This window comes from Sparus aurata, unplaced genomic scaffold, assembly GCF_900880675.1.
Source record: "Sparus aurata unplaced genomic scaffold, fSpaAur1.1, whole genome shotgun sequence".
Lineage (NCBI taxonomy): Eukaryota > Metazoa > Chordata > Actinopteri > Spariformes > Sparidae > Sparus > Sparus aurata.
In genome coordinates this window covers 1-15005 of record NW_022045151.1, presented here as the reverse complement: position 1 = coordinate 15005, position 15005 = coordinate 1, and the positions used below count along the sequence as shown (strand labels likewise).

Genomic DNA, 15005 nt, shown 5'->3' with positions numbered 1-15005 from the left:
CTTTAGTCTTCTAAACACTCCTCTGTCTTCATCATCCTCATCATCACACACAAGGACTTCCTGACTGGACACAGTCTGGATGCTAACGCTAAGCTGCTGTGTTGTTCTTCTGACACAAGATGGCGCCAGTGGTCAAACTGTGAAGATGACAAGTTCAGTCCAACAGTTTTGACAGTGAATCAGTAAAAACACATCAGCAGTTGTTTGTTTCAACTTAACATGCAGCTGCAGATACAGAAGGTTTTCCACTGAATAATCTTTAGACTCATGATGATCATAAACATCCTCAGTGTGTGACGGCTGACCTGCAGCGCTCTCTGCTGGTCATTCACACACATTTCACCCAACAATGACCAGTTCACTGAGTCCTTTACTACATTTGTAGTCAGTGTGAGTTTACTTTCACTATCAGTTGTAACAAAAGCACACTGTGAATGAACCCTGTGGCAGATATACTGTCACTAACATGTGGATATGAATAGCACAGATATTAGCAGTGATAGTGACAGCTGTCACTCAAACAGGAAGTCTTCTTGTGCACTGAGGAGCTGCAGAGTTTATTCAAGGTCAAACTGTCAAGTGTCAACAACATTGTGAACATTTACTTTTGTAGTTGTTCCAAAAAAAATCATGTTTTTTCTGCCTTTTTATCATGAATGGTTGATGTTAACTAGTTATAAACTGGGGTACACATTTTACACAGACTGCAGGAATCTTTTAAGGCGGAACACTTTCTTAAATATCAACAACCATCTTTGACCATTCTGTTTGTGTTGTTGTTTTCATAATGATTGGATCTTTAAGTGCTTGAAATGTATATGTTTATTATGCTGTGAACCTTTGATGAGCAGCTAATGTGTGACATGAAGTACAAACTATGCACATGTGCATATCTGGTTTTATTTTACCAGACTGAAGTCCAAAATTAAAGATAAAGGAGACGGGTTCAGGGGGTGAACAGTTTTGCTCTCCAACACTATTAAAGGACTATGCTGCATACTGTGCACATGTCGGGAAGCCTGTTAATGTAAGACAAGTCTGCACTTGAACAAAAATGTTGTAACCGTATTCTAGCTGGTTCTTGCCAGTCCAAGATGTACCTTTGTTCATCATTTGTCACAATTAAAAAAGGCGCTATTTGTAAGAAAAGTTGATTTTTGAATGATGATGCAATCTGCAAAGTAACTAGTAGCGACAGTTATTAAAAACTATGTACAGTGCTTAGTTACATTTCATCACTACAGACAATTCACATGTGACTCTGAGAATAGTGATACAGACTAAATGTAATGTGTTACACAAAGAGTTTATTAAATCTGCCTTTCCTATTCATCCAGAAGCCCCCAATATCAATCCAAATTGAAGATTATACTGTAATAAGTAATATTAGTATGTTTCCTGGAACAGGAGTGCTGCTAAAAATGTTTTTTTAAACATCTCAAAATAAAACGAAAAGAGCAGTTAGTTCACATACAAGCTGATGTGAATATAAATAGCTCGCTAGTATCCTGAGTTTACCTTCAGCAGATGTCCAGACAGCCATCGAAGTCCGTGAAAGACCTCGAAGTGAAGCATTACATACCAGAAAGCCAGACGAAAACTGGCGTGGGACGATGTTCAGACCGGTGCTGGAGAGTCGGGTGAGTCATGTTGGACACAACCTGACATCCTTATTTATCAGAGAGCATTAGAGTCCTCCTTCTTGTCTCTGATTGGTTACATTGTTAATCACTCAACGAGGAGAACCAACCAGAGGCAGAGGGCGTGTCTTAAACAGGAAAGAAAACAGTTTTTTTTCAGGAAATAAACAGTGAGTTCCATGGTAACGGCTCTGGTCACGTTACGTAAATGACGTAATTACGCATGACGTAAACATCATGTGACTTTTCCCACACCTATAACTTTGTAGTCTGATCTGGATGATACTTTATAACTGTGTCACTGCTGTATTAATATAAGAATGAACTTGTGTTTCTGTATAAAGGCTTCCTCAGAGTATTTACTCAACTCATAGGCTTTATTTTCATCACTTTAACAACACATTTTCACCTCTAAAATAACTTTTTGTGTCATATTTTATAATAAAACAACAGGTTATATGAGCAATTACTGCCTCCTGGGGCATCAACGTGTCAATATATACATTTTTTTAATCAGTTATTTAATATTCAAAGCGCCACAGAATGTACCCTCAGTCATGTTTAGAAGGAAAGTGTTGTATTTTGAGATCAATCACGTTTTTCTACCAATCTAAATGCAATAATGTATATTAAAAAGTAAAATAAAGTGTTACTGTTGATGAAGATTACCTTTGACCTATTTTTTTTCCTCATGACTTTTCACTTCTTTATCACATGAGCACTTAAAAGTAACAGTGATTGTTATTATAAGCTGACTGTGTTGTGTATGAGTCAGCAAGTGTAACAGAAGAATCCAGAAAAACAAGGAATCTCTTTTTTTAAAATCATGGTTTAAATATAATTATAACATTTATTGGGATGTATCTTCACTCTTCAGTGACTGTTTTGTTTCTTGTCCACCAAAATGACAGTACCCACAATCCCTCTGGTGACTCCTGCTGAAGCCCACACAGAGAATGACGTCCCCACCAGTCATCACTAATTAGAGGCTCTTTGTAACCGCACACTGAATAATCTGCTGTTTCATTACTGATGCACCCACACAGCTCAATTAGCATCTCACTTCTTCATCAGTTCATCTTTTGGTTATCTCAGCAGTCATGAGTCTGCAGGCTAAAGGTGTAATGTCAGAGTAGTGACAAAACATTCAAGAATCAGCTTCATGTCAAATAACTTGTGTCCATTATATTTTCTACAACAATGAGCAGTTTTCTCTCCCAGTTCAAAAATCTTTTATGGCTGAAAAATGTAAAATTCAGGTCATCAGGAAGGAAAAGGGCTGCCGGGGTCACACACTTGACATTAAAGGTGTTAAAAAAAGAAGAACAGATTGAAGCAGGAAGCCGTGGCCTCCGTCACAAACTTTTATCAAAGGGTGTGAACCAGGCAGTCAGGCAGTCAGTCAGCAGCCGAGCAGCATGGAGATAACGACGCTCTGCACCGTCATCGGTGAGTTTCTAAGATTAAAAGGCAAACATCTGGGATCATATTTTGTGTGTTTTAACATACATATAGTAAGAAGTATGTTGATGAAGGTTATCAGTTCGGTGGTTAGGAGAATTTTCCTTTAAGAGGCGGGAAAACTTTCTGCAGATGCCGAGAGATCAGGCAGAAAACTTCTCACACTGAAATAGATGAACAGCTAGAAACAAGGAAAACAAAATACAAATTGAACAAATATGGCAACGTTTTGTGAATTGTGAATATTCAGGACTGTACTCAATACAACACAACGTAGAAGCATATGTGATAAATCTGTGTGCCGGTTCAAAAATTGTGCAAGTAGTGCAAAGAAAGATGCTCTGATGTTCTGATGTTTTTGATTTTCAGAGTTCTGAGATCAATATCAGAAATCCAGTCATCAACTTTAAAATTAATTTTTTTCTTCGCGCGCCTCGAGTGTTTGTCCTCGTCTCCCTCCTGAGAATTCAGAGACACTACAACATGGCGTTATGTTTGACAGAACGACTGCTGACTGCAGCTCGATGTATTGATCATCCGATGGGCACTTCGGCTCTGCCGGATCGTACTTTGGACACAACGGGTTCAGTTTCCGTAGAGACTTGTAGATTTCCATGCACTGCTCCCTTAGAAACCTTTTGTCAGGTTATGATTCGATGCTGAGAAATCCCCTCTTTGACACTTTCATTTACTCTCTGAACCCTCAAACTTTTTGTTTTGGGGGTTTATGTGACAATATAACATATTTTCGATGTGTCTGACCCCAAAATCACCAGAAATGATCTACTAATGCAACTTGACTTCATCCATCGACCACTGAGAGCGATTTTGTCTGAATAATTACCTCAGAGCTGACAAATAAATTAGTTTTACTGACATCTACATTGACTTTTGACTGTGACAAATGTATACATAAAAAAAAAAACTGCAACAGAACATCACCACAAAGACCATCTCTTTCCTGTCACAGTCAGATAATCGTCTGTGTCAGCAGACACAATCTGTAAGATGCAGCTTTATCTCCACACATGTTGGCGTCTCTCATTGTGGCTTCACACCGACACCAGCTGCTTCTTCATTAGTTTGGTCTTTGAAAGCAGCTTCTTTATGTACCGTTGCACCCTGCAGCTGCACATGTATTGAATTTGGTTCATGGACGGGCAGAGAGGACTCATTTCTTGTCTTGATTTATGTAATATAAACTATATAAACTTAACAAAATAACCTCAGAGCTTCACACCGCCCACGACACTGAATGTGGGGATTTTTTGCAGTGTGATGCTGTTGTGTTTTCTTATTGTTGAAAACAACATCTGGAGTGAAACAAGGAAGCAACATAAAGAAATTGAAGGTGACAAGCGTGAAAGGTCAGATGGTTTTTTTTAGATTTTGTTGTGTGAGGTGGAAGTCATGATGAAAATCTCACTTTGCCTCCATCTGTTTGTGTCTTGCAGCCGTTCTCAGAGTCGTTCCCAACAGATCCCAGTTCTTCCAGTATGAGTCTGTTTCTCTGATCTGTGAGCCACAGGGAAACTCATCTGAGTGGACAATCAAGAGGAACACAACCAAACAAATAATGAGGAGTGTCGCTCCCCCTTTAAAAGAATAAATAAATCTTACTGCTACTTTGAAGATATCTACCCAGGAGACTCTGGAGTGTACTGGTGTGAGTCTGCAGCAGGAGAGTGCAGCAACACAGTTACCATCACGGTGACTGGTGGGTTTGAACAACACAAACTGCTCCACACAAGAGTCTGTACTCACCGTAGCTGTTGCATTACATAATATAATGATCTGTCCCTCAGCTGGTGATGTGATCCTGCAGAGTCCTGTTCTTCCTGTGATGGAGGGAGATGATGTCACTCTGAGCTGCAGATCGAAGAGGACAGTTTCCTGTAATCACACTGCTGATTTCTATAAAGATGGACTTCTGATCGGGAGCAGCTCGACAGGAAACATGACGATCCACAGAGTCTCCAGATCTGATGAAGGACTCTACAGGTGTAACATCTCTGGAGCTGGAGCATCAATAGAGAGCCGGCTGACTGTCAGAGGTTAGATATGATATAATCGAGCTAGTTAATCAACAGTATTTTCTTTTTGCATCAGAAGTTGGCTAACTACGCTACTTAAACTTGCAAACGTTACAGCTCAGCTGGGAAGGACACCATTAACAATTAAATCCCGCACTGAACGACAAGAAAAATAAACTTTTTACGTCACAAATAAAACAGTTTGCTCAGTTGCTAATGGGACAACGAATACAGTTCATTCAAAATACAAATTTATTCAACCTTTTTATGAACTACTCTGACAAAAACTGATAAAACTGGATGGTTCAACACATCGAATAATATTCTTACCTTGTAATGCTGTCCCGCATTGTCACTTTAAAAAACATCTTACGATAAACGACAAGAATATACATTTTCCTTTCAAAGATAAAACAGTTTTAGTTATCTCACAGACAAAACATATGTATCACTAGACGGTTCAACATAAGCACTTATCCTGTGCAGCAGCTGGATTTGCTAGAGTCAATAATCATGTGGGCTAGCAAATCCTTCTCACTAGGCTTAGCTGAGCGCTTGTGTGAACTACTGGCAGCTGCAGCCGTGGCTTGGATGTGACGACCTGCAAGAAAAGCTACTATTCGTTTAGAAACAACAATGGCGACTCCTAAAGACGTTAGCGTAGCAGCTATCACATCAGTTCTATCAGACCAGGAGAGTTTATTTCATTGAACAGCACTGAGGTTGATCTGATTGGTTGACGTTATCCTGTAGGAGACAAATAGTTCGTCCAATTACCTGCCAAGCATTTTTTTGAAAGAACCTGCCCCTTTTTCCAAACAGTTTCTAGCGAAGCTTTTCCAGATAGTTCTTTGTAACAACCATCTCGTACGTGGGGTTAAAAACACTTTCAAGACATTCCCATCAACCCCAGCTATTTTTTGCTAGTTAGCTAATTTTAGCATTCTAGCTACATTTGGTGACTTTTCATCCTTGCTGGATGGTTCTGGTGTAAAAACCATCTGGCACGTGCGCCCTCAAAGTTACTTTATTTTTTAGAACATTTTTATTTACGTCAACCCTGTGATCAAATCTGTTTACTGTGGTGACTGCTTTAAACCTAAGCACATCAAAATGCTCTTTTCCTGTTGTGTCTATAAAGTTAAAACAAAGAGAAAGATCGAGGGCAGATTGAGACGGTATGACCACTGAATTCTGCTCAACACATAAAAAAAAGCATGCTCTACTTTAAAGGAACGCTTCAGCATTTTGAACAATGATGTTGAAGGTCGACTGAACACAGATGTTGACATTTTGTTTGCATTCAGGCCAACCTGTGGTGTTTCTGTCTTGAAGCAGAGCGTCCTGATCCGCCTGACTTTACCTTCGTATACATTCTGCTTCCTGTGGTGGTCGTGTGCCTCTCGCTGGTCTCCGTGATGCTGCTCTTCCTCTGGAGAAGCCACAAAGGTCAGCCTGTTTTTACATCAGTTTAGTGGCATTTCGCAACCTGCTGTCTCAGTGTAACTTCCGTCCAATCTTGCAGTGACAGTGTGAAAGTTCAAAGTAGCTCTAATCTCACTCCACTGGTCTCTGTGACAACTGATCAGATTTACTCTGCTGACGAAGGCCAAGAGAAGCAGCTAGAGCCTCTAGAAGAAGACAGCGAATGTCTGATTTTGATCTTATTATCATCAAGTTGATCAAGACAGTGAGGTGACAGCTGGTCTGCGTAACTATGTCTGAATTCTAAAAACATTCTGGGAGGTGTTGATGAAGGTTCTCAGTCACCTAGGTCATGGTAAATCTATGTGCTGTATCCTAGGCAACTGGACTTGTTGAAGTGTGTTGAAGATCTTTCACCTCTCGTCCAAGAGGCTTCTTCAGTTCTGACTAACTGAAAGGGGAGTCGCAGGCTTTTAAAATCTGTGTGGGAGTTTCCTTACAGAGTTGTTAAGGACACCTGTGAGCTCTGAGTTTCAAAGTCGTTATGGCCACTTGTGGACTTCATGTGGTTTTCTCGTGTCAGGTGGGCCCAGCTGTGTAACTCAGTACAGCGTTGTAAGTGGGTTCAATGATCTTCGTCAAATCGCTAAAGATAAAAACAAGTCCAGGAGATTTTTGCGCATGGATTGTTTAAAAAATGCACATTATATACCAGGTTGCAGGACTTTGCTGAATGTAAAAACAAAGAAAGTAAAAAGTTTCATGATTCGACTGTAGCTTCAAAGCACAGTTGGTTTATGGTCCAGAAGGTTCTGACTGTTTCTGTTTTACTGGAACTCACATAAAACATCTGGGTTTACATGTTGAGATGCAGCTGATGTGTAACATTGAGGAGCGTTGTGTTGCAGGTAAAGTTGATCCGGATGTGCCGTACACTGATGTCGTCGTCACACAGGAAGTGCAGCCACGGAGGTTTGGAGGTAAACAGAAGCTCACTTGAATAGATGCATGTTGAAACTTCACATTTCTTCCAACAATTTTCATTGATTTAAAAATGTTACACTGTGACCATGATGTGCTTATAGGTTTAGACACAAACAACGACTTAGTTAGGTTTAAGAAAAGATCATGTTTTGGGTTAAAATACGTGTATTAGTCGTTACAAACACCACACAGAATATGTCCCAATGTCTTCTCAGAAATATTTGTTTTGTTTAACACAAACTCAGCTGTACACGTCTTGAAATCTTGTCAAAACACCGGAATTTGTCACCACAAATACGTCTCAAAATGTATGAATGTCTCATCAAAAACATTTAGTTTTTCACGACAAATACACCTGTAAATCTCCTGACGTCTCGTTTAAAAACAATTGTTTTTGCCACATCAAAAACGGCTAGAAGTGTCCTGACACCTCGTCAAATATAGCACAAATTTGTCACCACACACACAGCTTTAAGTATCCTGACGTCATTACAGTGCGTCTCAGTTAGAACTCTCCTCTGTGCCTGCCTGTCATTCTTTCCTACACAGTATGTTGTGCAACACTCAGAGCCATGTGCGTTTGTTATTGTCTGCCTGGAGAGGGAAGTCCCGCCCTCCTACAGAGCACCTATTGGTCCATCACCAAGGTAACCAGTAACAGTTGGCAGATGCCAAAGCACCGCCCCCTGAACTTCAGCGTGCACTGTCACAGAAACTCATTACAGACTTCATCAGTTTACAGTTTTACAGCTGTGAGACTGACCGAGTTTCTATTTTTACCTTTAATGATTTGTAGACACGAATGAGATAAAAACCAATAGATACAGAGCAGAATACGTCTAAATATTATGAGTATACAACAAACCAACGGCAGAATACAGCTACACTTTCAAATCTGCAACTAAAGGAGAAACCCCACACGTCTTCTTTGTTTGTTTCATTCAACCTTTATTTAAATCTCGAAAAATCATTTTCAATGATGTCGAGAGCACAAATAAAAAAACAGAATAGGTGCAAAGATGTGATAATAAACTGAAACAACGAGCATAATAACAGAGAGAATAAACAGAATGTGTACATACAAATAATAACAGATAATAGGTAATATGACAGAATACAAGTAAAACAGAGGTGTATAAAAGGTAAATGTCACACATAGTTAAAAACAGTTGAAATGCTGAGTAGTTTGAAATCAAAGTCTTAAACTGACCTATAGATGTAACTGTATCAAGTTTAAATATATGTTGTGTTTGGAGCCCTGAGACTGAAAGCAATTTCCCCAAATGTAGTGTTTACCTTTGGAACTTGGATCTTTACACGATCACTAGTGGAGTAAAAAAGGAGACAGAGACTGTGTTTCCTGTAAAAACCTTCTCTTGCAATAATCAGTTCTAATGGTTTGTATGTTTCCTTCCTCCACAGATTTGGAGGCTTCATCAACCTTCTACTCGACACTCAGGCTGGACTCCACCTGACAGAAAACAGCAGAAATGTTCTATGTGCTTTTTGAAGGAATCAGGAAAGACTGTTAACTGTTGAGCAAGAGTCACCCAGCTGGTTGAACCACAGAAAGATGTTTGATGGATGTTAGAATTTAGTTTGAAATTAAAACTGAGCTGATTTCAAAACCTAATGTTGTTTGCCTTCAACATCAACCGCTGGAGAGATGTTGAATCTTGGTCACTTCACACCCAAATATCAACATCTAACGATGTGAGAGTTTGACATTATGAGGTTTAGCAGATGTTGGGTTTCTTGTATCAAAAGACGTCAGCTCAACACGCTTTCAAGAATTTTGGTTGCTTAACATCACGACTTAAAACCAACCGAAAATCTTCATCAGCTGCTGTCAGTATACTGTAAGTCTTGACATTGAACTTTGGTAACCCAACGTCAAAGCCTCCAGTCAGATATCAGTGTCAGATCATGTTGGAGGCCAACTGGGTGTGGACTGAGGTTTAACTGCCGTGACGTGGATCCTTTGAGTCCTGTATGTTGGGGGTTGGGCATACTTTGATCAAATTTCTTCCTGCATGTCCCAAAGATGCTTGATTTGATTGAGATCTGAGGAATTTAGAGGCCAGGTCGAGTCTTGTCACATCTCTCAAGGTATTTATGGTATGACAGGGCACATTATCGCTGTGAGGTCTCCTGTCATTACGCGTAGATGAACATTGCATTGTAACGTGATGCTCAATGTTGCTTACATCAGTGTCAGACTCATTAAATGATGACGAGCTAAGAGACGACAATGATGAGAGTGTGTCTGTTGGATGACGTGAGAAGATAATCTGTATGACCAGGATCCTCTCTGTCGACAGATCTGTGTTTGTATATAAACTAATTCAACATTCAACAGCAACATCAACCTCATTCTTGTCTGTATCAAGGTGAAGACGTCCCATGAAACCAGACAGAGGAACCTCCCACCTGTCTGCACAGTGCTGAGAGGTTTCACAACCGGGCCGACAATGTTCTGGTTTCTGTAGTGATATTAGAAGCACTCCTTTAGAAACTATCAGCCATTTATCTCAGATGCATCATTATAAAACTGCATGTCACCAGCGTTTGAACACAACTCTGCAAAATTAATACAGTTATGGTTTATATCAGGACGTATTTAATCAAAGAGCGAGTCAATGAGACTGAGAAGTTTTGGTAATCGAAGCTAAAGTCAAGTTGTAATACAACATGATGAAAAACCTGTGTGGTTTGATGACAGCGTGGGATTAATTTGTTCTGTAGAAACACGAGGGTGCAGCTTTATCTCAGAGTTGAGTCAGCTTCTCATGAATGAGTATCGATTATCATTGATTGACATCAGCCTCACATTGGAAAGTATTTGTGTGTCCTATTAATAGCCAACAAACAGGTATTTCTCCATTCCTTGTTGTTGGCAGTCGGCCACAGGGAACTCCTTCCTCTTCACATCTTATCTTAACACAGTCAACATACCTAAACACTGAGTCACACCCATAGCCTGTCACTGAATAGTTATCTAAAATCAGTTTCTGCCACACTGGCATCTAAACAACCTGGTTAATCCAACCATGATGTCATCCTGATGAAAGGATGTTCATAACTGCCTCGAGCAAATGTCAGCAAATCAACCAGCAGAGGATAAAACAGTGAATGATGAAGATGTGTTCCCCTCAGTAGTATCCAGTTGTTCCAGAACATTTGGGACATTTTTTATTTGTATTTGTGGCGACAAAGTCAAGAATAAGCTGTATTCGAGCCTGATCAGGTCTGTGTTTATTTCTGTGCTCATGACTTGTGTTTTTCTGTTTCTTCTTCCTTTTTGTTGCAGCTGCTCAGCTTGTTGGAGGAGACAGACGCTACGATGTCGTCATGGAGACCGAAGAGGACAAAACCAGATACAGATATTGAATATTATAGTGTTTATGTTCATCTGTGTTACATTTTTATTGGTGTATATTTCCAATCCATGCTCATTAAAGAAAAAACGTGACTGTGTTGCCTTTGACAAAATCAATTTTATTCATACAGCACAATTCATCACAGGTTAACTCAATGTGCTCTACATTACAGTGGCAATATGTAGGAATCACCCTCAAATGTAGCTGCTGTTAAATTAATATTATAAACTATATAATGAAAGTTATCGCCCCCTGGTGTCACAACAATAGTGTTATGTGTGAAGACAATAAGACATGGTTCAGTCCACTGTCTCTTCTCAGTGTTAAGACATTTAAACATTTATCTCCAGTTTTCATTTGAGCTTTTAGTTGACATCACTGCTGTAAAGAAAAAAGTCAGAGAAGTCTGGTGAAGTAATTGGATATATCTAATAACTTTAAAAGGTGTTAGAATCTCTCCTTGGAAATGATGTAGGATGATCTAGAAACAGCGGCCTGAGTTTCACATCTCTCAAGGTGAATGTGTTCGCACTTTTAAAGAGGAAGTGTTGTGCAGAGGTGGTAAGTCAGTCATTTTCCAGCCAGCAGTGAGAAGATGAAGGCCGCTGTGTTGCACCTCAGCCTCTGTGAGTATAACTTTGTCTTTTTTATATGTGCTTTGTCTCCTAACTCACAGGATATCATCCATCGTGTCTTCCTTCTCTCTCTGCTGTGTGTTTTTAGGTGTGTTTCTAAAGTTTGCCTCATCTGACACCAAAGACAAAGGTAATGAGCTCTTTATCTGTGGATTTGTTCACTTTAAGGGCTTTTACGTATAAAACTTGATTCATGTTTTGTCAGTGACGCTTTTATATTCAACAACTGTACAAACAAAGTTGCCCACATAAAGAGAATCAATATATTAAGAACAGTTAGCTAGTGATATGGTTAGGGTTAGCTAATGTTATGCTAACTGGGTGCTAATAAAATGTCTTCCATTTGTGTCTATCTGATGATTAGTCAACAAAACAACTACAAAGAGACACAAAAAGACATTCAGCAACTACAAAGATCATTTTACACTACTATAGAGACATGAAATGACTTCAAAGAGATTCAAAATGTCTACAAAGATACATAATATAACTACAAAGAGACTAACAACAACTACAAAGTGATTCAAAACATCTGCAAAGAAACATAAAATAACCATGGAGGGGAGACGCAGGCTTTTAAACCCTGTGTGGGAGTGTTCTTAGTTCTTACAGAGTCGTTAAGGACACGTGTGGGTCGGTAACTTAACTAGCGTTCATGTGGGTTGCTCGGACTAGGTGAGCTCAGGTGTGAATGGTTGTTAAGCTGTCTGCGGTGAGAACTCAGTACAACATTGTAGGTGGGTGTTAAGTAATGTCGTAGGTCACCTCCTCCGTTCAAAGACGGTCGTCCAGTTTGACACAGATTCAAAAGGATTTAAAACCCTGCAGCAGTTACCTGCTGGCCCTGGTATAGTTTAATTACCATACAAGTCTTTTCTGTGTCCATGGTGTCACACAAAGTGCTGTATAGAGCTCTGTAAATAGCTGCAACAAACACAAGTTGCCAAATGCTTCACAAACAGATGATGACACATTATTAACCAAACAGTGTCTGATATAATCAAAGTAATCGTAAACTACAAATTACTGCTGCTCGATTAAGGGGGAAATCATAATCACGATTATTTTTGTTAATATTGAAATCACGATTATTTAAATTATTATTTTTGAGTTTGGACACATGATGCATTTATTCAGCATTCCTCTACAAAAAAAAAACAAAAAAAAAAAACACTTTGTAACTGAGAACTTTGAAATTTCCCCTTAAATAGGCAGATCCAAATACGCAGAATGTTCCAATCGAAAATAATGTACAAATATGTATCCAACTGTTCTGCAATTTCTATAAAACATTTAATGAATAAATTAAATATACTTAGAAAATCAAAAAAGATCTTTTGCTAAAAAGTATCCAATTGCAGCTGTTATTTTCTTGTCCGGTCCGATTTTGCGCCGGCGTCTGGCAACCCCCACCAGTTCCCACTATAATCACATAATCCCTCGCGACCACACTTATAGGTATGTGTTCTAAACACAACAATACAAAGTGTTCCTGAACGAAGGATAAGAAGAAGAGCTTGTATTTGTCTCTTTATGGAGATCTGTGCGCTGGTGTCAACACAGAGTGTTTTATTTTGAAAAGTAACCGGATGTTATGTTGTTGTTTCGGTGCGTGACTTCCTGTCTGTTCTGTGCTAAATTCTGCCGACTGCTGCGTCATGGCTCCGATCTGCCAGAAATAGAAGTGTAGTGCGTATCTCCTCCGGCGGGTTCTGGACTGCCGGAGCTGGGACGGAGCAGATACGCAGCAGCAGATCTGGTGGACGTTAACACATAGACTAGACCAGTGGTTCCCAACCTGGGGTCCCGGCCCCCACCTAGGGGGGCGCCAGAGATCGCAGGCTGTGCGCACAACTTTGTCTGCTCTTGGGTTGTGAGGTTACCATAATTATGTTTGTGCACATTAAATTGATAAAATCCCAATAACACACCCAACTAGATAGTCAAAATCTGTATAATCCAAATTGAAACATATTTTTGGTCCACATTTAAATTCATTAAGCTATTTATCATCCACACCCCTATGAGGTCGGCCTATTCTGGTCAAAAATAGAACTGTGTGTGAGTAGTTGTGTGTGTGTGTGTGTGTGTTTGTGTGTGATACACCTGATGACACAAAAAGGAAGAAATGTATCTATATACATTGTAAAACAAGGAGAATAAGAGCAAAAACCTACAACTGTTATTTTTGCATGAAAAAGTTTGTAATTAATTACTTATTCTTTAGTGTATGCAGGTTGGGGTTGGGGGGCCTGCCTCGTCTTGGACACAGGAAAGGGGGGCTTCAAGGAAAAAAGGTTGGGAACCACTGGACTAGAGTGAAACCTATCAGCTTCGCTGACGTTGGTGGATCTGTAACGCAGAAGACACGTATCTGTGCCAGTCAGCAGGACTGCGTTGAATATTTTGAGAGAGGGACTGAATTGTGCATGCACAACTTTTTCAGAAGATCTCTAGGCCTACTGTACCACGGAAAAATGCAAATAAATCGTTTCAACTCGATTATATTAGTTTGAGATCTTTCGACCCAAAAATTGAAATCACGATCAAAATTTGATAATTGCACAGCTCTCACTACAAACCTCCAGAACAGTTTTCAATGCTCTTTGTTATAATTTCGGTACGTCTTTGACTTTATTTCTCTATATTCTCCATGTATGATTATTAAAATCCCTCTTAACTGTATCCAGCAGCTCTGTAAAGTTATTGTTACTGTCACAGAGTTCAGTAGCAAACAGTATAACTTATTTATAAGCCATGTTGATATAGTTGTGTTTTGCTATGTGCTTGTATGACGTGTGAACTTAAAACCTTTCACTGGTTTAGACAGTACTGGCTCACAGCTCAGTACACATTTTAATTTGAGGTGATTTGCTTCAAATCACAAATTGATCCCAAAAACAATCAGAGAAGAAAAGTGAGAAAAGAAGGGCAGAGTTAGCTGGTCATATCAAGATATTCATAAAAATACATAAACGCTGGTTTTCACAACAAACCATCAGACATCATTTCTTTGTGACAGCCAAATAAAGAACTCAGTCATTGAAATAACCCTTCTCTGTTTACCCTGCAAAGGCTCAGAGGTGATAATTGATCATTTAACATTTGTCGTTCAACAATTAAAACCACAGGGAAGGTTCAACTTGGCTCTTCAACACTTAAACAAGGTTTTGCCAACATTCAGTAGTGCAACTTAAAAATTAATAAAATACTTTATTTATATAGCACTTTCAAAACAAGTTGCAAAGTGCTTTACAATAAAACAGATAATAAGTTACACATCCAAAAAAGATAAAACATATAAAATAATTTAAATAGTTACAACAATACCAACAATTAAGAAAAAGCCATAAGATAAAAGTCAGTTTTAAGAAGGGATTATACTGAGATAGCCTGCCTGAGATCTCCAGGCAGGAGTTCCATCGCCAAGGGGCATCAGGCTCATAA

General features: G+C 39.3%; 1 protein-coding gene across 2 annotated transcripts; it reads left to right on the top strand.

Annotated features, from left to right (window-relative positions):
- The first annotated feature begins 3040 nt into the window (after positions 1-3040).
- Positions 3041-11020, top strand: LOC115578020 (sialoadhesin-like). Of its 2 annotated transcripts, XM_030410886.1 has the most exons (6): positions 3041-3089; positions 4556-4818; positions 4907-5155; positions 6473-6583; positions 7468-7539; positions 8966-11020. In XM_030410886.1, exons 3-6 carry the CDS (start codon positions 4945-4947, stop codon positions 9016-9018), a joined length of 447 nt encoding a protein of 148 aa, XP_030266746.1. In that variant the 5' UTR covers positions 3041-3089; positions 4556-4818; positions 4907-4944; the 3' UTR covers positions 9019-11020. The 2 variants fall into 2 exon arrangements, 1 of the variants encoding a protein (XP_030266746.1); XR_003983336.1 differs by lacking the exons at positions 7468-7539; positions 8966-11020 and having other exon boundaries at positions 6470-6502.
- The last annotated feature ends 3985 nt before the right edge of the window (positions 11021-15005 follow it).